Below are 21,383 nucleotides of genomic sequence, written 5' to 3'. Positions count from 1 at the left end.
AAAAGGATAATTCTGCATGTTGGGGACACACCCATTTCAGATGTCAGGTTTAAAATATGGTTTGACAAGAGAAGATTTTGGACTTATATGTGGTGGATGATGTAATGTCATGTAATCAGGTGCATTCAGATTATGATATTCCAAAGAACCACTTCTTTAAGTATTTACAGTCGAAGCACAGTTATCCTTACTACAAAGATCTAAGATTGTGGATTTAATTTTGGCCCATATGGATGAGAGAAGAAAATGATCACTGTTTGGGACTTGTTAAATAGTTCGAAATAGTTTTATAATAGTCTTCCTTTTCCAAACTGGAGGGGCAGTGGTGGCCTAGCGGTTAAGGAAGCGGCCCCGTAATCAGAAGGTTGCAGTTCGAATCCCGATCCGCCAAAGGTGCCACTGAGGTGCCACTGAGCAAAGCACCGTCCCCACACACTGCTCCCCGGGCGCCTGTCATGGCTGCCCACTGCTCACTCAGGGTGATGGGTTAAATGCAGAGGACAAATTTCACTGTGTGCACCGTGTGCTGTGCTGCTGTGTATCACATGTGACAATCACTTCACTTTAGAATGGAGACGTCAGCTTGCTTGGCTCAGGAGAAACAAACTTACATTGTTAGAAAAAAAACAAACAGACAGACTTTTGTTCTAACGGGTAAGAAACCCGACTTGTAAACAAAGGGTTACAAGTCAAATGCCAAACCGCCAAGGAGCATTTCATTGTGGTTGCTGTGCTTTAACTTCATTTACGGAACCTGCTTACTCACTTTTTGGTAAACATGGTCTGTATGTCATCGGTCAGGCTTGCACTTTTGTATGTCTATGCGGTTTGTGTGGTTGTGTAGGGTGGAGGAGGGTACGTCAGCTTGTGTAACAAAGAAAAAAATCCTAATAAAATAACCCCAGTGGTGTTTGGTCGCCGGGAACGCAGCTGAACGCAAAGAATGAGAAACAACAAACCTTTAAGTCAGATAAAAAATATATTTATTTTAAATAATAAATGAAATGCTTTCCGTTGTTGTTCTTCAAGAGCTCGCAACTCGCATGGTGACTGTCAGGACCTAAAAAAAAATGGACGGAAATTAACACGTTGCTTATTATGGGCAGATAAGCAGACACACACACACACAAGCAATCAGAGAAATTGACTGGAATCACTGGAATAACCAGCGCTCTGCGTATGACCTGTGACCCCTACCTGTGTGTTTGTGTTGTACTGAGCCACGCTGCTCTCCTGGTCAACGAGGAACGGGAAGAAGAAGTCAAGGTGGAAAACAGAAGGCCGAGCGTCCAGCACAAGCCTGTCCTCCCCCAGGTCCAGCACCAGGGAGCGAGCAGACGTCTTGCCGCCAAAGAAAACAGACAAAAAAAAACAAAAAAAAAAAAAAACGTCAGTGTGTGTTGCAACTCTGAAATTACAAATCAAACACTGCGAGGCCGAAAGCTCCTCACCACTCCTGGGAGACGAATCTCTGCAATCAGATACTCTGGGTGAACAACAGCGGGCTCCACCAGCAAACGGAAGTCGGGTCTGAGCGTCGCAGGGCATTTATGGGAAGAGGCACACGTACAGCAACGTCATAAAGGTAGTCAGGTGGCAGAACTTCGGGGCAGGAAGCGGCCCCGTAATCAGAAGGTTGCCGGTTCGAATCCCGACCCGCCAAGGTACCACTGAGGTGCCACCGAGCAAAGCACCATCCCCACACACTGCTCACTAAAGGTGAGGGTTAAAAGCAGAGGACACATTTCACTGTGTGCACCGTGGGCTTAAAAACTCATGCTACTCGGTTTGTCTTAAATTACAGTTTTATTAGGATTTTTAATTCTAATGTCCTAATGAAAGAGTCTTGACACACAAAAAAGGGTCGCTAAATGACAATGAGGAAAAAAAAAAAAAAAAGTGAAGTGAAAGCGAAGTGATTGTCATTGTGATACACTACGGCACAGCACACGGCGACACTGTGAAACGTGTCCTCTGCTTTTAACCACCACCCTTGGTGAGCAGTGGGCAGTGATGACAGCCATGACAGGATTGTGCTTTTTGCTCAGTGGCACCTTGGCGACTAGGGATTGGAACTGGCAACCTTCCAATTACAGTGCCGCTTCCTTAACCGCTAGGCCACCACTGCCGCTTAGCAAGGATCAATCATGTTTGGACGAAACAGAAAACACCAGACATAACTTTTTCATTTTTATACAGCCAGATTGAAAACAGAATTGTGATAGTCTTCATATCACAAATCCCTCTTTTCCATTTGAACACACGTTCAAGATTCAATACAATTTGTTATCCAAAATCCCATTCGATTACTTTGAACAACTATGCCCCTGAGATTAAGACAAATGGAAAATAATCCATAATTAGTCCCACGAGTGGACATTTTTGGAAAAAATGAAACCAACTAAGCATAGAGTTAATGAAGTACCCACCTCCTGGCATGTTTCAGAGAGGAACTCGTCTCTCTGTAGGTACAAAGATGACAGGACGATGTAAAATAAAAGAGCACGGGGCAAGAGGGGTGGGTAAAATGCATTAATGAGACGAGGGTGTGAGAGAAGAACCCCACTCTGGCTGCAGCTCCTGGATGACCGGCTTGCTCTTTGTGCGAATGTTCTGCTCCACAAGAGAACCAAGAAACTTCCGATTCTTCAGGAGCTTCCAATCTAAGGAAAACATTGAATAAAAATAAGCACAAAGGCCAAAAAAATTGGAAAAATCTCTGCCTGGCCTGAGGAATACATCATGATGAATGTTAAAGGTACCCTGACATTGCTTTTATATCCGTCTTAGTGTCACCTGATACTGTCAGTGTATCTGACATCTCTTTCTGAAATTCAGCCGAGGTGCAGAATTACAGCCACTTTGATCCAGGTCTACAATGACATTTTAAATGCTAATGAGGACGACAGAGGCGGGACGAGGAGGAGAGCGGCCTATAGAGGCTGAGGGGAAGTTCGCGGAAATGACGTCACAAACCCCATTCACCAACCACAATGTTTGGCACAGACAGGAAGTTGTGTTACATTTTACTGTTATGACGACATAAGGGGACAATTTCCAGATCCGACCGTCTGAGCTGCCACTCTCTGAACAGCGAGGCAGAATGACCAAAGCACTCTTTACACCTATCGCCTAGCCACCGTAGGACCATAGACGGGCTCGGGGAACTCGGATTAATGTTCAATCATCTCATAAAGACACATTTTCCTGTCAGGGGACCTTGAACTAGAGATGCACCCCAATAAATGCTCTTTCCACGGGTCCGCTGGACTGACCTCGGCTCAGCTCTAAAGCGTATTTGTTCTCCAGGCCCTCCAGGGAAACGGCGATCAGGAACTGCTGGAACAGCTCGTCCTTCTGTACACCACAACAGAGAACAGGTGACCCATCATCATCATCATCATCATCATCACCGGCCTGCGGTAATTAACGAAGGACAGAGACACACCTGACACCTCTGGAAGAACTCGTCACTGATCACAACATCATACGCCACGCAGCCGCGCGAGTCTAAAACCAGGGCAAAAGCGGTAAGGATCCGGCATGTTCCTGACAACAGACGGCGCAAAACGGCCGCTCACTGTGGTCCGTCTCGGTGTGCGGCTCCCCGAGGCTCATGGGAATTCGGTATCTTGAGGGGTCATCTGACTCCAGCAGCTCCATGAGCTCCTCCCGGGACAGAGGTGGCGGGGCAGGGAGGGCAGGTGACTGACAGATGTTGATGAAGACCTTCTGCTTATCGGGCATGGACAGAGTCTTGACACACACACCTGGGAGGGACAAAAAAAAAACAAAAAACGGGTCGCTAAATGACAATGCCACAATATCGTCCCTCTGACCCGATTCCACGCTTGGATCAGAGTGGACTTATTTCAGCATGGAAAGTAAAGATTTCATAATTGTTGAGACCCGGACACAGACCAGGCTGAGGGCGAATGGGTTTGCTGTCGGGGCCACCAGAACTGCGCATTTCGCCCAAGCTCTGCAAGAGAAGAGCAGAACATTGCAGCTGGGCGCGTTCCGCGACGTTTCAGCTCCACACTACACGTTGGACGAGCGCTACCTGGAGTAAAAGCTGCTGGTACAGCTCGTCCTGCTGGTCCAGCTCGGTGGAGAGGAGCGAGGAGTCCGTCTCCATGGCAAACGTGACCATTCAACGCGGGCTTGAACGAAGACTTACTTCACGCGTTTCTGTGGGACAGAAACGTAGCCGATGCAAGCGCACAAAACTGAAAGAGCGCACACGGCGGACTTCCGGTCGCTTCAAAATAAAAGTCCCCAGACGCTTACCGAGTGTTCTGCTGCCCAGCGAGTTGTAATCAACAGTGCATTTCACAAACGTCGCAAGTTGTTACTCCAAGCGTACTTTTTATTTTCACACAGATGTCAATTTTCAATTGGCCAAAAACTAATTAAAGGCAACCTTTAAAGGCAACCTGAGAAATCAAGGCAACCGGAACTCTGGCAGTGACGTCACACGTGCGAATTATACGCCACACAACAATATAATAATATATATACAACACAGGGTGGTAGTATCCTAGTGTGTAACACACAGGCCTATGAACCAGAAGACCCAGGTTCAAATCCCATTTACTACCATTGTGTCCCTGAGCAATGGTAGTAAACCCTGACACTTAACCCTGAGTGTCTCCAGGGGGGGACTGTCCCAGTAACTACTGACTACCAGTGTGTGGGGACGGTAATTTGCTCAGTGGCACCTTGGCGGATCGGGATTCGAACCCGCAACCTTCTGACTACGGGGCCGCTTCCTTAACCGCTAGGCCACCACTGCCCCTGCTAGGCGGGCTTGAGCACTGTTCTAATGTTCGTATCCAGCCCTGCGACCCAAAAACGTTCAAGCGTCTCCCGAATTTGATGTCGTTTCACTCGACTGAAAGAAGGGAATAAAAGTTCATTTTACCGTTCTCCGTTCCTCAAATTCCACAGCGCGGGATTAAGGCGTTTATTTATTAACTACATATTTTATCCGACGTGCCAAGGTTCAGCTTCCCAGAGGGTTTTAACGCGGAATGACGTGAAAATGAAACAGACCTCATGCATGTCGTTAAAACCGAAATGGAAATACTTCATAAATACTTTAGAGTTTGTACAATGACTGAAAACAGCTTTTTGTTCAAATGAAATCCTTCCACGCATGCAAGTGAAATGCATGAACATTCACCACTGAAACTGTCTCATACATACAGCTAAAATATTCTCATAAAAATAGTATGAACTTGTACAGACAGTACAGAAAAGCAGTAAAGATTACTTTTTGATTGAGCATGTAAGCACCTTTTTACCATTGTATGTGTGAGCAAGATTTCAGTTGTACACATAAAAGGAGTTTTTCAGCAGTGTATGTAAAAACTTTTCACTTGTGTGTTTTCCAGTGTAGTGTGTGTGCACTCACCCCCGACCTACGATAATTGTGATTCCTGAAATACGACCTTCGCCTGCCCACGACTTCGAGAATTGCCTGATCCCCTGGAAACCACGAAAGGAACCCCGACCGGAACTTCCTGGCTATGACCTCTGCCTGCCCCTGACCTTGAACCTGCCTGGCCCATCGGTTAAGACGGGATTCCCTGCTCCCCTACCTTACTGCCGCCCAAGACCAACTCCCGTCCAGTCCAAGATCCCGGACCATCCTGAAACCCGCCGTCTTCCGGTTCTCCTCTGCCCCGGTCCTTCCCAAAGATCCCGAACTGACTCCCCACTGCGTTGCAGCGCGTCCATTGCGTCCTCTCCGTCCTCATTCCTTGCTGGCCAGGCGCCTCCGGTCCTCCTGCCCCACTCGCCCAGTGTCCTCTCCCGGTACGACGGCTTATCCCCACGCCCAAAGTATGTCTGCAAGTGCGTCATCGAATTCCCCCTGTGACAGTTTCAGAAAAGTTATCTAAGGGGCACTATTTAACAAAGTATTAGTAAAGTGACTTCTACGGTGGATAAAAGATGTTCCAATCGGTGTGTGACAGTCTACAAGTGTGCAATTAGTGTGATATTTAGGGTGGAGAAATCACTGTACAGTATACTGTGCAGGACGTGTGGGCAACCTGGAGCATCATGTTGGAGCCGTTACTGTTAAAGAGTACATGGCATGCCCTCCATCATTTACATTTTACATTTACAGCATTTATCAGGCACCCTTATCCAGAGCGACTTACAATCAGTAGTTACAGGGACAGTCTCCCTGGAGAGGTGTCTTGCACAGGGAACTTCCTACTACCTACTACCACCCTACACATCACCATCAACACAGTACTAAGCCAGATGCTTTATCCCGTAATCCTTTATTTACCGAGACTGCACAGTGTCACGATCCGGTCCGAAAAGGGCTTACTCCGGTCCGGGAGTTTCATTGTTGTCACGTGAAATGTTCCCTAATCGTTTTCACCTGTGTCAATTGCATAAAGCTGCCCTGTTCGTTTCTGTTCGCTGTCAGGTCTTTAACGTTATGTTCCGTGGTCACCACTGTCCTGTGATTCACCATTAAACCCGTTTCGTGATGTCAGGTGATTGCGTCCTTCATTCCTCGCCTCCTCGTCACTCTTCGTCCTCCTAATCGTGCACCCGCCGCGTCATGCCCGCATGGACGTGATAGAAAGTGTTGCGCTCTAAACTGCCCCCCTGCCACAGATTGCCTCCCTTGACGTCATCGCTCTTTTTAAAGGCGTTGTCACTTCTCCAGCGCAACAGAAGATGCCGCTCACTGTCACTTTTTTTCTTGCTTTAAGAATACCCAAATTACTTGTTTGTAGTGGTGTCCCACAATTAAAACCTTAAGTTCTCATTAACGGAAACCTGTATGTCGTTACAAATGTGACAGTGAAAACTTCATTTGAACGCTATACTGCTTTTCCTTTGGCCAACGCTCGATTCTGCAAATACTTAAGTCACCTTCAGGCAATTGATTTACTTGAATGATGTTTCATAGCCATCACCCTCCTCCGGGAATCTGGTATGTATTCTTCTTTGTCATAGATTATCCCATTCTGTCTAAATCTCAGACATAAATTAACAAGAACCAACTTAATACAATCTAGCATTTTAATATAGTATGTAGAAATAATAATTAATAAACATTTATTAGTATTAAATGTTTACAATATACTTCTAGGTTCATATGTAACCTCTTTTTGCAGACAATCTCAGCAGCATGTGCTATTATTGTGGTAGTGAGGATAGAGACTCACTATGGGTAACTTCAAACTAAAAACTTGGGTGGCGATTGTTGCATGTCATCCCACCCTGTCTCTCCCTCCCATTTCCTGTCACTCTCCATTTCCCTATGTGTAATGCAGACCAAAATGCTATTAAAAGACACATAAATATGTATATTTGCGAGTGTGTGTAAATATGTATAACAACTGTTTTGCTAATTCAGGGTACTCTCTGCAATACATTCTTTAAACCTCAGTCATGGTATACTATTAGTGTACACATCAACTCTGCTGTATAAAGAGACACAGATTTCAATACATCTCAGAAAAAAATGTTTGTTTTTATTTATTTATTTTCAAATTTATTTTCCAGATTTGCTGTGACAGTTGTAAATGGTGGTTTCATGTAAGCTGTGTCCAGCATCCTCCAGTGGACAAGGAGTACCTGTGCCCAGCATGCAGCTGATTAGTGTTCAATGCATCCGCCATCCGCCATCAAGACTGTAGAAACTTGTAAATAGCAAAAAATTGAATTTATAATAACTGCGTAATAACTGGTAAAGTGATGAACATTTAACAGAAACAGCAAAAACAATTAAACTGTAGATAAAATAGAAAAAAAAAACCCTTATAAAATGTTATAATGAAAAGAAGTAGAGACAGACAGATACAGAGATCTGTCTGTAGGACCGGCTGGCATCAACTGACATACGATAATTGACAGATAATGATCTTGATCTAATGAATCCTCCTGTTGAAGGGCCGTTTCCCTCACTGGTGCTGGAGAAGGATGGCAGAGTTTGGCCTTAACTTGAGGTCCTGGTCATAAGTACAGATGTCATTGCAGACATACATGCCATATTACAAAAATGAAGTATAATACAGTATAGCATGTTAAATGAACAATGGTTGAATATAAAGATCAACTTTATAAATACTCTAATTACCTCTCCATTTTTGGTCTTCTTTTCTGACGTGGAGCTGACAGATGACCCTCCTAGAAACACATGTGTTTGTCACAATGCACCAAACTGGGTGATAAACCTCTAACAACTTATACATTGATTTAAGTCATTAATGAATGATAATTAGATAATGGCATTAAATGGACGATCTTTTAAACTAGCAGGTGTGGTTCCTTGGACAGACCTTGAACAGTTTTAGCAGGGGTTTACCCCGGTAGCGGATGCTGCTTTTCCAGTTCTTGCGATTTCCTTTGCCTCCAAACTCTTCAAATTCTATTGGATGGTAACATGTATTCCCTACCATAATGCACTTCTCCCCTAAAGACAAAAATACATTTTATGGGCTTATCCCTCTCTTTTGGAAAGCTACTCCCTCCACCACTGATGAACTCTTACCTTTAGCAAGCTTCTCTTTGTTCAGCATCCCGTATTTTCTCCCACATTTGACAGGAATATTTGCATTGTCCTTGGAACGTTTCCTGATAACGTTCTGTTGGCCCTTTTCAACTGGGGTTATTGCAAAAAATAATGATAAACATAGAACCCTAAGTGAGGTGCAGATTGGAACAGAAATCCAAAATGATTTTTGGCTACAACGCTAGATGAAGGCAAGAAAATTTGAGTGTATTAATCCAAAATATAATCAATTCTAGATTTTATGTAATTGATTTTTGTGAATTAGGAGACAAATCAAAGGACTCTCATGTACATACACCCAAGACCATAAACATGAAATCATAACTTGAAAGAAAGTATTAATTCTTTTTTCTGTTCACTTTCCTCTACAAATACTCTCATCATTTGATGATTTAATTTTCTTTGTAGAATTAGGTAATTTTACTTTATTATCACTTGATAATTTTACTTGAAGGTTTTGGCATTAAATAACAGATAGCGTACGTTTTTTACTCTCAAGTTCATTGTAGAGCTCTTGGAGAGTAGGGTATTGCTGCAGCATGTGCTTTTTGAAGACACAACTCCAGAAAGTCTTTATTTTTTTGGATTGAACCGTCAGGTTATCCAAAATCTCGTATACTCTTTTGTTCTTCATCTTAGACTTCATCACTTTCTGCAGTCAGGGAGAGAGAGAGAGAGAGAGAGAGAGAGAGAGAGAGAGAGAAGGAGGATCAAGTAATCTAGGACTTTATCAACTTCCAACAGAAACACAATCTCACCTTGAATTTCTCCTCCACCAGGCCATGATCACAGAGGTGGTTGACGAACATCTCTGGCGTTTCCATATATGACATTCGTGTCTTGTTGGAAAGGAAAAATTTGTACAGTAATCTATTTGTAAAACCACTCAAGTCCATGTTGCTCACTGATTTCGTCCAGTTGCCACCAACGTCTACAGAGTGAGAAAGAAGGAGGTCAGTGCACTTCACGAAGCACGAACGCAGGGCAGTTCACCAATCAGTACACGAACAGTCATACATGAGTTTTACATGAGTTTATTTACATGTTATGTAAAATAGGCGGATCGCCTCAAGGCAACTAAATGCTTAAAACAATTCTTCAAATGTAAGTTAGAACAGGTTATTTTTTTGTTCATACCTTTCCTTTTCACAGAGGAAAAGGTGCAGTTGTTGCTTTGGGGACGTGTTGTACCGATTGGTGCATGATGTGGGAGTAGACTTTCATTTCTGCCTCACCATACTGCCACAACACAGAAAAATTGTCTCGAACTGTCTCGTCCCAAACCCAGAAAAATGACTCCCATCACGTCACATCACAAGAGACTTTCAAACTGCATCAGAATATATTTATTATAAATAAATAATAAGTAAACAAGCTTTTATGTTCCTGCTTTGGAGTTTAGAACAGGTTTGTTCAGACAGGACAGTTTAATTGTTATTTTTATCATTTTATATATATTTATTACTATATGTTATTATTATTATTATTATTATTATATATATTCATTATACTATACACTTACTACCATCGTGTCCCTGAGCAAGACACTTAACCCTGAGTGTCTCCAGGGGGGGACTGTCCCTGTAACTACTGATTGTAAGTCGCTCTGGATAAGGTCATCTGATAAATGTAAATGTAAATGTAAATGTAAATGTAAATGTAAATGTAAATGTAAAGTCTTCCAATCCGTGCACACGTTCCTGAGACAGGATGAAGACAACGACAGACAGAGCGGACAGGTTGAGGGCGTGACAGTCATTGCAACGCTTACTGCAATATTACAGCAAAGTGTTGAAGAGCATTAGCAGTCATGCATTACAGACCTCATGTGCGCAGACTCTCCATCTTCAAACATTCAGGAGGAAATTATAAATACACGAATTACCTCTCCATTTTGGTTCTTCTTTTCTGACGTGGAGCTATCAAACAACGCTTCTAAAAATATTCAAACACAAATACTAAAGCATAGTTTAAAATATTTTGTTCATTGATGGTCAGAGAACATTATTAAGGAAAACTCTATTAAATGGTTAATTATTTAATCTTGCATATTAATCATACATATAACAGTTTGCACTGTTGCAACTCTTCTCTTAAACATGAAAAAACGCAAAAGCACAAAAGAAAACATACAAGATAAATTTATACATGAGCAATTATACATACACATAACAATTGAATGGAATCGAAAGAAGGAACACTACAATACCTGCTCTAAATTTTAACCCCTGTATGTCAAGAGACTTCCTAGATTCCTGGAATGTTGCCAGCTCTGTCCTCAATAACCGCCAGAGTTTGCAAACTTTTCTGAAGAAATATTGGCACATTCATTCCTACCCTCCACACTCATTGTCACAGTTGCCACCTGTAATACACTTCAAAGACTCCCCTTGCTAGACATTGAAATACTTATCTGTCATGAAAATCTTTGAGATCTTTATCCATTCCAACCACCTGTTCACTGAATTCACAATGCTCCAGTTTATTTCTCAGATCCTTCAGCTGAAGCATATCTTATTTAGGCTTTAAACTTTAAACCAGAATAAAAATTCTAAACTCTAATCCCATGGCCAAACCAGAGAAAAGACATCTTCAATATTTTGCAAAAAGGTTTGCCAGATCAGTGAGATAGAGAGAGAAAGAAAGAGAGAGAAAAAGAGACAGAGAGAGATGCAAGACAAATACTGTCAATTCAAAACCACAAGGCAATGACACTTCTAAAACCCAGTCTAGAGTCAGATGGATGCAGACAGGACATCAGGGGGATGACAACTGGGTTTTAAATGTGTGACAGAACTCCTCCTCAAACTGAGCCCCAATTCTTCCAAATTCCTTATTCTATCAAGGAAGAACAAAAATGTCTATAGCCTCTCCACGTTTCAGAGAATAGGGATGCTTCTTTTTGTTGTTATTATTATTATCAGCATCAATAGTATTATTATTCGTTTGGTAAGGTGTCTTACCTTGTTGAAGGTAGCACAGTTATCAAAGATGAGCTGTATATCAGAGACAAACTCCCTTACAAACTTAAAGTCGCCTGACTGTAAATTCAGCTTTACTCTCTCCAACCACATGGGCTTTTTAATACACTCCATCTAATGTTTCACCTACGGAATGAAATGATTGATTGTAAAAAGGATTTTTTATACTGATGTATTAACACACAAATAAAGGTCCTTTTATAAAACTGTATTATATTAAACTAAACTAAATAGGATTTACAAGTTGGCTTTAATAATAGGTGTGGAGTAAAAGTCAGGTGTAATATTCAGGTGTGTAGATATTTTTCTGTAACGTGTTTTGCTGTATCATGAGGTTATGGAATTATAAATGATTTGCAGACTTGCTCACCAGTCCAAAGTGTGGTTAAAAGAGACCACGTTGTGCATTTCTTCCAGAATATTAGAGTACCGGGATTGGGAAGGTTCTGACATTCTGTCGCTTTAACATTGCAGCAGGGCGACGGAAGTACCATCTGAGCAGGACAGCCTGAGCAATGATGCTGGCAAGGAAGGCCACACAGAGATGGATATCACCCTGTTTATTCCAACCACAGACAAATCAACAAATGAACACCACATAACACAAGAACAAAATTAACATGGAGGGAAAAAAAATTACATTTCTTAATAAAAATAGCATTTTGGTCCAGGATCTTATTACATTAATCTGGCTGATGACAATTAATTCCTCCTATGCATATATACATTCAACAAATATATATATTTACATTTAAAACATATTTCATTCACATCTTCTCAATCAAGTCATAAATCATTTTACTCCGTTCTATAGAGCCTTTGCTCCACCCTTCCCCCAGGGAATCATCCAAAACTCCCTACAGACATTTCCTATCCATAAACTGTGCCAGTTTGTTCTTAGCTTGCAAATCAAACCCAAGACTAAACCGCACTTATTCTTGCACACTGGAGTTATACATCAATAAATGCTTTATTTACCACTCTACTGCTGTTCAGAGTACTTATTACCGGTAACAGTCTACTGTGACCGCTCCCCTGCGCCCCTTCAGACCCGGGGAGGTCAGTGCATGGCAGGACTGGGTCAGGAGGTGGCTCACTTCCTTATGGGGGAGAGAAGACACTCTTGTCTTGGTTGGTGCTGACACCCGACCCCCGGTTTTGGATGAAACCAGGAAGTTTATTGTTATTTCAGCTACATACATGTTATACAGTTCATAGGGAAACCAAACAAAACAAAAACGCCCCAAAAATATAACAGTATAGAGCTTGTTGAAGGTATGTTTCACATGTGTGTGTAGCCAACAAATAATAGCTTAACATTTTGGGATATCATTATAACGTGTTCTTAGTCCTGTGACCCTCCCTCTTCTGGATAATTCTGTGAGTTTAAAACAGACACAGCAGTTGGTATTGAAATAAATGCACCAGATCAGCACTTGTACTCGAGCAATCAAGTTAAACTGCTGCCTATCAATCAGCAATTTTCACTGTGTTCCGTGGAGAATCTGGGAACAATGGCACTTTTTGCACACCGGATAATCCGATATCCCACCACATGATATCCACTTGCAGTGTTTTTCCTGAGCAGTACATCACATCCACACTTACACACATAATGATTGTCCATTACTGAATCAATTACTGTTGACTCGATTTAAAATCACATTATGAGAACGTGGTGGATCTTGCTTACCGCAGAGTTCTGATTTTGCCTACTTCTAAGGTACAGCAGCCCCACATTGAGAAGTAATGAAATCCCAGTAATGACAGCAAGCACTAAAATCAAAGAACATGACAGAGAAAGTGAGTGAAAGTGCAGTGATTGTCATCGTGAAACACTACAGCACACGGTGTGAAAGAGAATTAGGTAATTTAAAGTGAATAATACAGGAGACCCTAATCCAGATTCTGGAGGTCCCCCAAAAGCATTCGGTCAGGTTTTTGTTATCAGCACACTCAATTATTTAAGGAAAAAGTATTAAATAAGAATATTTCATTCATTCAGATCAAGGATGTCTTCATATTTTATTTGACACTTACCATGAGTAGTGTTACTAGTGAAAGTACAAGGAGCTAAAAAAAAAAAAAAAAAAGAGAATTTACGTGTTACACTATAGCAAATTAAAACTGAATAATACAGGAGACCCTAATCCAGATTCTGGAGGTCCCCCAACAGCATTCGGTCAGGTTTTGTTGTCAGGACACTCAATTATGTAAGGAACAAAGTATTTAATAAGAATATTTCATTCATTCAGATCAAGGATGTCTTCATATTTTATTTGACACTTACCATGAGTAGTGTTACTAGTGAAAGTACAAGGAGCTAAAAAAAAAAAAAAAAGAGAATTTACGTGTTACACTATAGCAAATTAAAACTGAATAATACAGGAGACCCTAATCCAGATTCTGGAGGTCCCCCAACAGCATTCGGTCAGGTTTTGTTGTCAGCACACTCAATTATGTAAGGAACAAAGTATTTAATAAGAATATTTCATTCATTCAGATCAAGGATGTCTTCATATTTTATTTGACACTTACCATGAGTAGTGTTACTAGTGAAAGTACAAGGAGCTAAAAAAAAAGAGAATTTACGTGTTACACTATAGCAAATTAAAACTGAATAATACAGGAGACCCTAATCCAGATTCTGGAGGTCCCCCAACAGCATTCGGTCAGGTTTTGTTGTCAGGACACTCAATTATGTAAGGAACAAAGTATTTAATAAGAATATTTCATTCATTCAAATCAAGGATGTCTTCATATTTTTATTTGACACTTACCATGAGTAGTGTTACTAGTGCAAGTACAAGGAGCTTAAAAAAAGAGAGAATTTACGTGTTACACTATAGCAAATTAAAATTGACTAATACAGGAGACCCTAATCCAGATTCTGGAGGTCCCCCAACAGCATTCGGTCAGGTTTTGTTGTCAGCACACTCAATTATGTAAGGAACAAAGTATTTAATAAGAATATTTCATTCATTCAGAATAGGGTTGTTTTCATATTTTTATTTGACACTTACCATAAGTAGTGTTAATATTGCAAGTAGAAGGAGCTAAAAAAAAGAAAGAGAATTAACATGTTAGCAAATTAAAACTGAATAATACAGGAGACCCTAATCCAGATTCTGGAGGTCCTCCAACAGCATTCGGTCAGGTTTTGTTGTCAGCACACTCAATTATGTAAGGAACAAAGTATTTAATAAGAATATTTCATTCATTCAGATCAAGGATGTCTTCATATTTTTTATTTGACACTTCCCATGAGTAGGTTTACTAGTGGAAGCTAAAAAAAAAGAAAAAGAAAGAGAATTAACGTGTTCAACTATAGCAAATTAAAACTGAATAATACAGGAGACCCTAATCCAGATTCCCCCAACAGCCTTCTGTACATTATCAATAGAAATTAAAATAGAGAATTGGCATTAACAAATGAATTTTTGTGGATGAAGCAGAATTAACTCAGAACATGTTTTAAGTTGTGTTTAAGTAAGGCTTGAAATTTTATATATACTATAAAATCATAAAGCTCTGCTTGATTGTAAAGAATGGGGAAAAAAGGATCTTTATCTGTTATCTGATGATCAGGAGACCAGTTTATCCTGCTTGTAGGATATAAATAATTTAAAATATGAGGGAATATTATTATGATTTATTATAAATTGAAACTTATTTGGTGTGTTAGTACTGGAAGTGGAACCTAAAAAAGAAAATGAACATGTTCAACGATTGCAAATTAAAACAGAAAAGTACAGGGGATCCTAATCCAGTTCCTTGAGAATGTTACATTAAAAGGTTCATAACGATTGCCTGATTGTTAATAACTTACAAAAGGTTCAGTATAAATAAGGCATTAATAATAGAAAAATGTCAACCAGACATGGAACAAAAACCTTGACTTACTGGTGGTATCTGGTATTTTCTCCATCCAATTCGATTCATTCAAACGATTCAGAATGTCTGGCCTTACATCAGAGAGTCGAACCCACGTTCTTTTGCTGGTTATACAGCATTTTTTACATGTGGTATTCAGATTATCGGTCATCGTCTCAAAAGAAAGAGAAAAAGAAAAAAGAAAGAAAATCTACGATTTCTTACAAAGTACAATTTGAGCATCTTCGCTCCACCACAAGATTTCAGTGACTGAGGTGAAACAGAAGACCATTCTGTAAAATACAAGAAATGATCCTTTAAATGCTGGAACTTACCTTACGGACGAGACATTTCAGCAGCATTTCAGTGTTGTTCAACTGCTGTTGTCTGCACTCTGAACAGGGTATTAATGCATTATTGTGTTGTGATGCAATGATGTAGCTTGAGCAAAGGGCACACACGAGATTCTGGCGTGAAGTCTTGTTCAGAAAAAAACACAGAGAAAGAGAAGTGATCAAATGAGCGATGCACAGCACCGTATCGGTTACAATGATGTCCTTACCCCACTTCCATTGTAGTCCTGAACCATTAACCCGTAATCTGCTGGAACAGACGCTACCTGAAATGAGCAGAATACATGAGATGTTTTTCCCTTTGAGTGCCATATTACAGAGATTTTTTTTTTATTCCCGTTGGACGATGAAGATTGAAAATGGACATGGGTCATGTGACAGGTACAATGACAAATGTTTTTGTTTCTTTTTTGGTAGAAATTGTACTGGAACTATTAATTATTATCAAAACAAGTGTGTGAACTACACACACACAGTATACAAAATGACAACAATAAGAATGCTTTTAATTATTTACCAAACGATCCATGTATTGGTTGTAGCTACAAGTGTTTACAGAGATTTTGTCAGCACAGACCCACAGCCACACCTGCAGAAAAGATGTCTGGTAAATTAAAAAATCATTTGCATTCTGTACTGTACTGTCCGATCCAAATATACGCTCACTCACCACCAAGAACACACATCTGTAGACCCCACCAAAAACCATCTCCTTGTGGCCCTGAGCAGGTCACACTGCAGAGATGAGATGGAGATATGGAGGGTCATTAAGGGTTTTATTTTATTTCCCAATGAAGACTTGGCCACAAGGTGAAGCTGGGCCATATATCAAGAAAAAAGCCAGGTCCTGTATGAGGCGCCCTCTAGGCCGTACACATATGGTGTACATGTAAGGTTTGTGTGTAGATGTGTGAGGAATATATGGTGTATGTGTGAGGTTTGTGTGTAGATTAGTGAGGAATATATGGTGTACGTGTGATGTTTGTGTGTAGATGTGTGAGGAATATATGATGTACGTGTGAGGTTTGTGTGTAGATGTGAGAGGAATATATGGTGTACGTGTGAGGTTTGTGTGTAGATGTGTGAGGAATATATTGTGTACGTGTGAGGTTTGTATGTAGATGTGTGAGGAATATATGGTGTACGTGTGAGGTTTGTGTGTAGGTGCGTGAGGAATATATGGTGTGTGTGTGAGGTTTGTGTTTAGGTGCGTGAGGAATATATGGTGTGTGTGTGAGGTTTGTGTGTAGATGCGTGAGGAATATATGGTGTGTGTGTGAGGTTTGTGTTTAGGTGCGTGAGGAATATATGGTGTACGTGTGAGGTTTGTGTGTAGATGCGTGAGGAATATATGGTGTGTGAGGTTTGTATGTAGATATTAGAGGAATATATGGTGTGTGTGTGTGAGGTTTGTGTGTAGATTAGTGAGGAATATATGGTGTATGTGTGAGGTTTGTGTGTAGATTAGTGAGGAATATATGGTGTACGTGTGATGTTTGTGTGTAGATGTGTGAGGAATATATTGTGTACGTGTGATGTTTGGGTGTAGATGTGAGAGGAATATATGGTGTACGTGTGAGGTTTGTGTGTAGATGTGTGAGGAATATATTGTGTACTTGTGAGGTTTGTATGTAGATGTGTGAGGAATATATGGTGTACGTGTGAGGTTTGTGTGTAGGTGCGTGAGGAATATATGGTGTGTGTGTGAGGTTTGTGTTTAGGTCCGTGAGGAATATATGGTGTGTGTGTGAGGTTTGTGTGTAGATGCGTGAGGAATATATGGTGTACGTGTGAGGTTTTGTATATAGATGTTAGAGGAATATATGGTGTGTGTGTGAGGTTTGTGTGTAGGTGCGTGAGGAATATATGGTGTGTGTGTGAGGTTTGTGTTTAGGTGCGTGAGGAATATATGGTGTGTGTGTGAGGTTTGTGTGTAGATGCGTGAGGAATATATGGTGTACGTGTGAGGTTTTGTATATAGATGTTAGAGGAATATATGGTGTGTGTGTGAGGTTTGTGTGTAGATGTGTGAGGAATATATGGTGTATGTGTGAGGTTTGTGTGTAGATCTGTGAGGAAAGATAGTGTATGTGCGAGTTTTTCTTGATATATGGCCTAGGGGGCGCCTCATACCTCATAGTCCTGCTTTCACATGCATGTTGCTTTGGCGCCTCAGTCCATTCTGTTTCCCAGGGCATAAAAAAAAAGTAAAAAAAAAAAACTCCATGTCTTCTGTCTGGGACGTGCATCTGAGATTGGCGATTCGACAAACCGGTCTGATATTGTATAATATATTATATTAATAATACAACGCTCTAATATTCATAACATAATAATGTCCTAATGTTGTTATGGTTGTTTCTCTGTCATGATCCTGGCTTTTGAGGCACTTTCACGTTCAGAGTGGGTGTTTGTGAAAGTGACACAGCATCCAGTGCACACAGTGACATGGGGTTTCTGTGTTTAACCATCATCCTTGGTGAGCAGTAGGCAGCCCTGAAACACGCCCGGGGAGCAGTGTGTGGGGACGGTGCCTTGATCAAGGGGACCTCAGTGGCACCTTGGTGGATTGGGATTTGAAGCAGCAACCTTCCGATTACAAGTCCGCTTCGTTAAACGCTAGTGTTGTGTTTAGTATAAATGCATCCATGTTTGTGTCCTGTCCTCGCCCGGTCATTATTATTATTTTACTGTGTCCTGACATGAGTGTCCATGTGCTTTTTATTGTTTAGTACATCCCCTGTTTTATGAGTCCTTTTTCCCTGCCCTGCACTGATCCCTGACATTATCATTTAATAATATTGATACAAATTATTCATATATTTATGGCTATTATGTTATTGCAGAAGCCTGGTGGGTTTTTTTTTTCATTGTGATTTATATTTATTTATAACAGGGCTGCCAACTCTCACACTGTCTCCACATGCTCTCCCGCCATACCTACGATTTCTCGTGCCGAAAATCGATTTTATTGAATATCTGTTCGATAAAATATCTGTGTTAGACCGGCTGCAGATGAAGATAGGTAGTTAGTGTGGGGTAAAAGTGGTATAGCTGGCAGTGAAGACCGGCAGTTCAATGTGTGGTAATGTGTGTCAGAACGAAGGCGGGCGGGGTTAGAAAGTAGGCTAAAGGGTATCAGAATGAGGGCGGGGTTAGAAGGTAGGCTGGTAATGTGTGTCAGAAAGAGGGTGGGGTTAGAAGGTAGGCTGGTAGTGGGTGTCAGAATGAGGGCGGGGTTAGAAGGTAGGCTGGTAATGTGTGTCAGAAAGAGGGTGGGGTTAGAAGGTAGGCTGGTAATGGGTGTCAGAATGAGGGCGGGGTTAGAAGGTAGGCTGGTAATGTGTGTTAGAATGAGGGCGGGGTTAGATGGTAGGCTGGTAATGTGTGTTAGAAAGAGGGCGGGGTTAGAAGGTAGGCTGGTAATGGGTGTCAGAATGAGGGCGGGGTTAGAAGGTAGGCTGGTAATATGTGTTAGAAGGATGGCAGGGATAAACACAGCCGCACAGCTTCACAAACGTGTGTTTATTACATAAAACAGGTACATGCATCAGAACAGGGCTTACAGATTAAGGACCCAACAAGGAAGCGATACAAGAGGCGACATTTAAATACTTACAACGACTGCACACAATCAGGATAACGGTGAACAAAACACAAGGAAGCTCCGGCCGAATCGTGGGGCCGGACTCTCTGCCCTCAGTCCGTGACAAAAATAATATGTGCAGAAAACAATACAAAAATGGAGGCGTGTCCAACTATTCCAATGCAGCAGCACAGTTCTACGTTGGTTTCAGGGTCAGTCCGTGTTGAAGCTATTGAAAAAAAAGAGAATTTACAACAACAAAAAAAATATTAATATAAAATCATAAGTGCAGAAAACCGTACATTTTTAGGGTGTCCGACTAGTCCCATGCAGCAACGTTAAAAACAGAAGTATTTGTTCACGGCACAGAAGGGGGTTAAAATGTGCCCGACACAAGTTAACATGGGCCGTGTTGGTTTAGATCGGTTTATCGTCAGTACAACAGTATACCGTGTATTGAAATAACTTCACGTGCAATCGTAAAAGAAGGGCTCCGTGATGGGGAGAGAAGAGACGTCGACACAGCGGTGTAGCTCGGAGAAGCAATCACCTTCAGTACCTTCAGTACCAGATGCAGCACTAGAGAACAAGGGGTGGCATCCATCCAAGATCGATACACGCCCCTGCCTGAACCAGATAACAGCCCACTAAATCCCCTAACACTCACCTTAAACTAAACTATACTAACTAAAACTTAAATACTGTACAGGTTATCTCTATATGAGAAAAGGGAAACTTTACAAAGTGTACAATGAACAGGAAATAACTGGAGAACATGCTTGTGAAGATGCTTGTGAGTGGATGTGTTAAAAAATGTGCTCTTCATGTACAAAATCCTCACACATCAATATTTTTGGAATATTTTTTTTTCATGAATCACATAAACACCAGTTGCACAATATGCAGTTACTTAATTCGGCACATCTGCTTTCTGTTTAAACACTTGCGTGTTTAACCGGCCACATGCACCGGGCATGAAGCCTGTCAGAAGGTCCTAATAACGGGAATTACTCACCGCGCACCGCGGACTGGACTCTCGCCGGGGACCCGCAGCTCTCTCCGCTCCTCTCCGGACGCGCTTTCGCTCTCTATCGGATTTATTTCGACAGCTGGCAGGCTGGGTGGGGGGACTCTTCCGGGTGGATTTTACACTCCGGGAAATTCTGCTCGGGGTTTTTCTCTGGGTGACGTCAGATGGTCGCGCCGATGTAGACGCCAAGTCAGGACGTCTTTTTCCGAACGTTTTAAACCTCTTTGGTGATGGTGTCTGTGTCCACTCCAAAAAAAAAACTAAGCACTTTTGCTAATCATCCCATTTCTATTCACACAGCAAAATGAGCAGTGTTAATGCAACACCGAAAGAGTCGTTTTCAACACTGGGCCAGGTTACATATGGTCCTGCCAGTGTTATTTAGTAGTAGAGTAAGCCTGCATTAACACTCACTGTAGCAGTCAGTCAATATTGAGAAGGCCAGAACTGATGGTCAAATGATGATTTATTGAAGCCGTCCGTGTCATCAACCAACGTAAGAGCTAAGCAAGAGCAGATACCAATAATTACACTCACATGCACCGTCATGCACAGCACCTCACGTTAGCATATTTCTTTCCCTTAACAACGTGATTTGTTTCCCTTAACAAATCACGTCTTTTCTCATAAACATTACAAGTTGCTCAAATATACTTTAGTCATAGTTACAAACCTTGTTCCCTTATCAACTGATGCTAGATTTATTGCTTTCAACTTTTTCGGTTGTCCTTTTCTGTGCGTTCCCACTGAGCCTCTCCTGCTTTACCTCGCGTCTTCTGTCTTACCTCAAGCTCAGTTCCGTTACCGTATCAAAATAAGAGCGGGTAACATTACATTCATGTAAATCTTACGTTTTTTGGTCTTTACACTCACAATTGTTAATATACTTTTACTCTAAGCAATAACTAACACTCTCAGTGTTATTTAAATATGACAGTGTTACTTTTTAAGTGGTTTTTTTTTAAGTCAACACCAATAAATCTTTCTTAGTAAGTGTAAAATCTATGTAACA

The 21,383-nt window shown here is 41.3% G+C and overlaps 3 protein-coding genes across 14 annotated transcripts; all 3 read right to left on the bottom strand.

Moving 5' to 3' along the window:
- Nucleotides 1-960: 960 nt before the first annotated feature.
- On the bottom strand, nucleotides 961-5,021 carry pih1d1 (PIH1 domain containing 1). Of its 2 annotated transcripts, none has more exons than XM_028986307.1 (11): nucleotides 4,925-5,021; nucleotides 4,064-4,191; nucleotides 3,922-3,982; nucleotides 3,582-3,770; nucleotides 3,449-3,510; nucleotides 3,276-3,357; nucleotides 2,567-2,663; nucleotides 2,430-2,462; nucleotides 1,452-1,530; nucleotides 1,198-1,341; nucleotides 961-1,060 (listed from the first exon to the last, which is right to left on the bottom strand). In XM_028986307.1, exons 2-11 carry the CDS (start codon nucleotides 4,151-4,153, stop codon nucleotides 1,025-1,027), a joined length of 873 nt encoding a protein of 290 aa, XP_028842140.1. In that variant the 5' UTR covers nucleotides 4,154-4,191; nucleotides 4,925-5,021; the 3' UTR covers nucleotides 961-1,024. The 2 variants fall into 2 exon arrangements, with proteins under 2 accessions (XP_028842140.1, XP_028842141.1); XM_028986308.1 differs by lacking the exon at nucleotides 4,925-5,021 and adding an exon at nucleotides 4,291-4,309.
- A 2,774-nt stretch (nucleotides 5,022-7,795) lies between these two features.
- LOC114794046 (nuclear autoantigen Sp-100-like) lies at nucleotides 7,796-10,046 on the bottom strand. 3 transcript variants are annotated; one of them, XM_028986325.1, is made up of 7 exons: nucleotides 9,686-10,046; nucleotides 9,307-9,479; nucleotides 9,032-9,200; nucleotides 8,528-8,638; nucleotides 8,316-8,449; nucleotides 8,114-8,163; nucleotides 7,796-7,985 (listed from the first exon to the last, which is right to left on the bottom strand). In XM_028986325.1, exons 2-7 carry the CDS (start codon nucleotides 9,442-9,444, stop codon nucleotides 7,973-7,975), a joined length of 615 nt encoding a protein of 204 aa, XP_028842158.1. In that variant the 5' UTR covers nucleotides 9,445-9,479; nucleotides 9,686-10,046; the 3' UTR covers nucleotides 7,796-7,972. The 3 variants fall into 3 exon arrangements, with proteins under 3 accessions (XP_028842158.1, XP_028842157.1, XP_028842159.1); XM_028986324.1 differs by having other exon boundaries at nucleotides 8,342-8,449; XM_028986326.1 differs by having other exon boundaries at nucleotides 8,342-8,449; nucleotides 9,032-9,196.
- Nucleotides 10,047-11,566: 1,520 nt separating this feature from the next.
- LOC114794043 (uncharacterized) lies at nucleotides 11,567-21,102 on the bottom strand. Of its 9 annotated transcripts, XR_003750294.1 has the most exons (17): nucleotides 21,045-21,088; nucleotides 20,357-20,874; nucleotides 19,375-19,570; nucleotides 16,426-16,490; nucleotides 16,273-16,344; nucleotides 15,965-16,021; nucleotides 15,738-15,881; nucleotides 15,433-15,577; nucleotides 14,553-14,585; nucleotides 14,310-14,342; nucleotides 14,068-14,100; nucleotides 13,820-13,852; nucleotides 13,570-13,602; nucleotides 13,223-13,305; nucleotides 12,508-12,907; nucleotides 11,900-12,085; nucleotides 11,567-11,655 (listed from the first exon to the last, which is right to left on the bottom strand). XR_003750294.1 is itself a non-coding variant. In XM_028986312.1 (15 exons), exons 4-15 carry the CDS (start codon nucleotides 16,462-16,464, stop codon nucleotides 12,875-12,877), a joined length of 738 nt encoding a protein of 245 aa, XP_028842145.1. In that variant the 5' UTR covers nucleotides 16,465-16,490; nucleotides 19,375-19,570; nucleotides 20,357-20,874; nucleotides 21,045-21,088; the 3' UTR covers nucleotides 12,102-12,874. The 9 variants fall into 9 exon arrangements, 8 of the variants coding, with proteins under 8 accessions (XP_028842145.1, XP_028842147.1, XP_028842146.1 ...); XM_028986312.1 differs by lacking the exons at nucleotides 11,567-11,655; nucleotides 11,900-12,085 and having other exon boundaries at nucleotides 12,102-12,907; XM_028986314.1 differs by lacking the exons at nucleotides 11,567-11,655; nucleotides 11,900-12,085; nucleotides 21,045-21,088 and having other exon boundaries at nucleotides 12,102-12,907; nucleotides 20,357-20,659; nucleotides 20,786-20,843.
- Between the last annotated feature and the right edge of the window lie 281 nt (nucleotides 21,103-21,383).

This window comes from Denticeps clupeoides, chromosome 7 (assembly GCF_900700375.1).
Source record: "Denticeps clupeoides chromosome 7, fDenClu1.1, whole genome shotgun sequence".
NCBI classification, from domain to species: Eukaryota; Metazoa; Chordata; class Actinopteri; order Clupeiformes; family Denticipitidae; genus Denticeps; species Denticeps clupeoides.
This window is presented reverse-complemented; position numbering and strand designations above follow the sequence as displayed.

What these genes read in the sequence shown, in the direction of transcription:
- pih1d1 (XM_028986307.1), bottom strand. Translation starts at nt 4,153, where the DNA reads ATGGTCACGTTTGCCATGGAGACGGACTCCTCGCTCCTCTCCACCGAG. An exon ending in CGCTTTAGAGCTGAGCCGAG is followed by an intron (nt 2,664 to 3,275) that starts GTCAGTCCAGCG and finishes TGTTTTCCTTAG; the next exon opens with ATTGGAAGCTCCTGAAGAAT. An exon ending in TCTCTGAAACATGCCAGGAG is followed by an intron (nt 1,531 to 2,429) that starts GTGGGTACTTCA and finishes TGCGACGCTCAG; the next exon opens with ACCCGACTTCCGTTTGCTGG.
- LOC114794046 (XM_028986324.1), bottom strand. Translation starts at nt 9,444, where the DNA reads ATGGACTTGAGTGGTTTTACAAATAGATTACTGTACAAATTTTTCCTT. An exon ending in TGGTGGAGGAGAAATTCAAG is followed by an intron (nt 9,201 to 9,306) that starts GTGAGATTGTGT and finishes CCCTGACTGCAG; the next exon opens with AAAGTGATGAAGTCTAAGAT. An exon ending in CAAAGAGAAGCTTGCTAAAG is followed by an intron (nt 8,450 to 8,527) that starts GTAAGAGTTCAT and finishes TTTTGTCTTTAG; the next exon opens with GGGAGAAGTGCATTATGGTA.
- LOC114794043 (XM_028986313.1), bottom strand. Translation starts at nt 16,464, where the DNA reads ATGGTTTTTGGTGGGGTCTACAGATGTGTGTTCTTGGTG. An exon ending in CACTAGTAACACTACTCATG is followed by an intron (nt 14,101 to 14,309) that starts GTAAGTGTCAAA and finishes CTTTTTTTTTAG; the next exon opens with CTCCTTGTACTTTCACTAGT. An exon ending in GGCAAAATCAGAACTCTGCG is followed by an intron (nt 12,908 to 13,222) that starts GTAAGCAAGATC and finishes TTAAACTCACAG; the next exon opens with AATTATCCAGAAGAGGGAGG.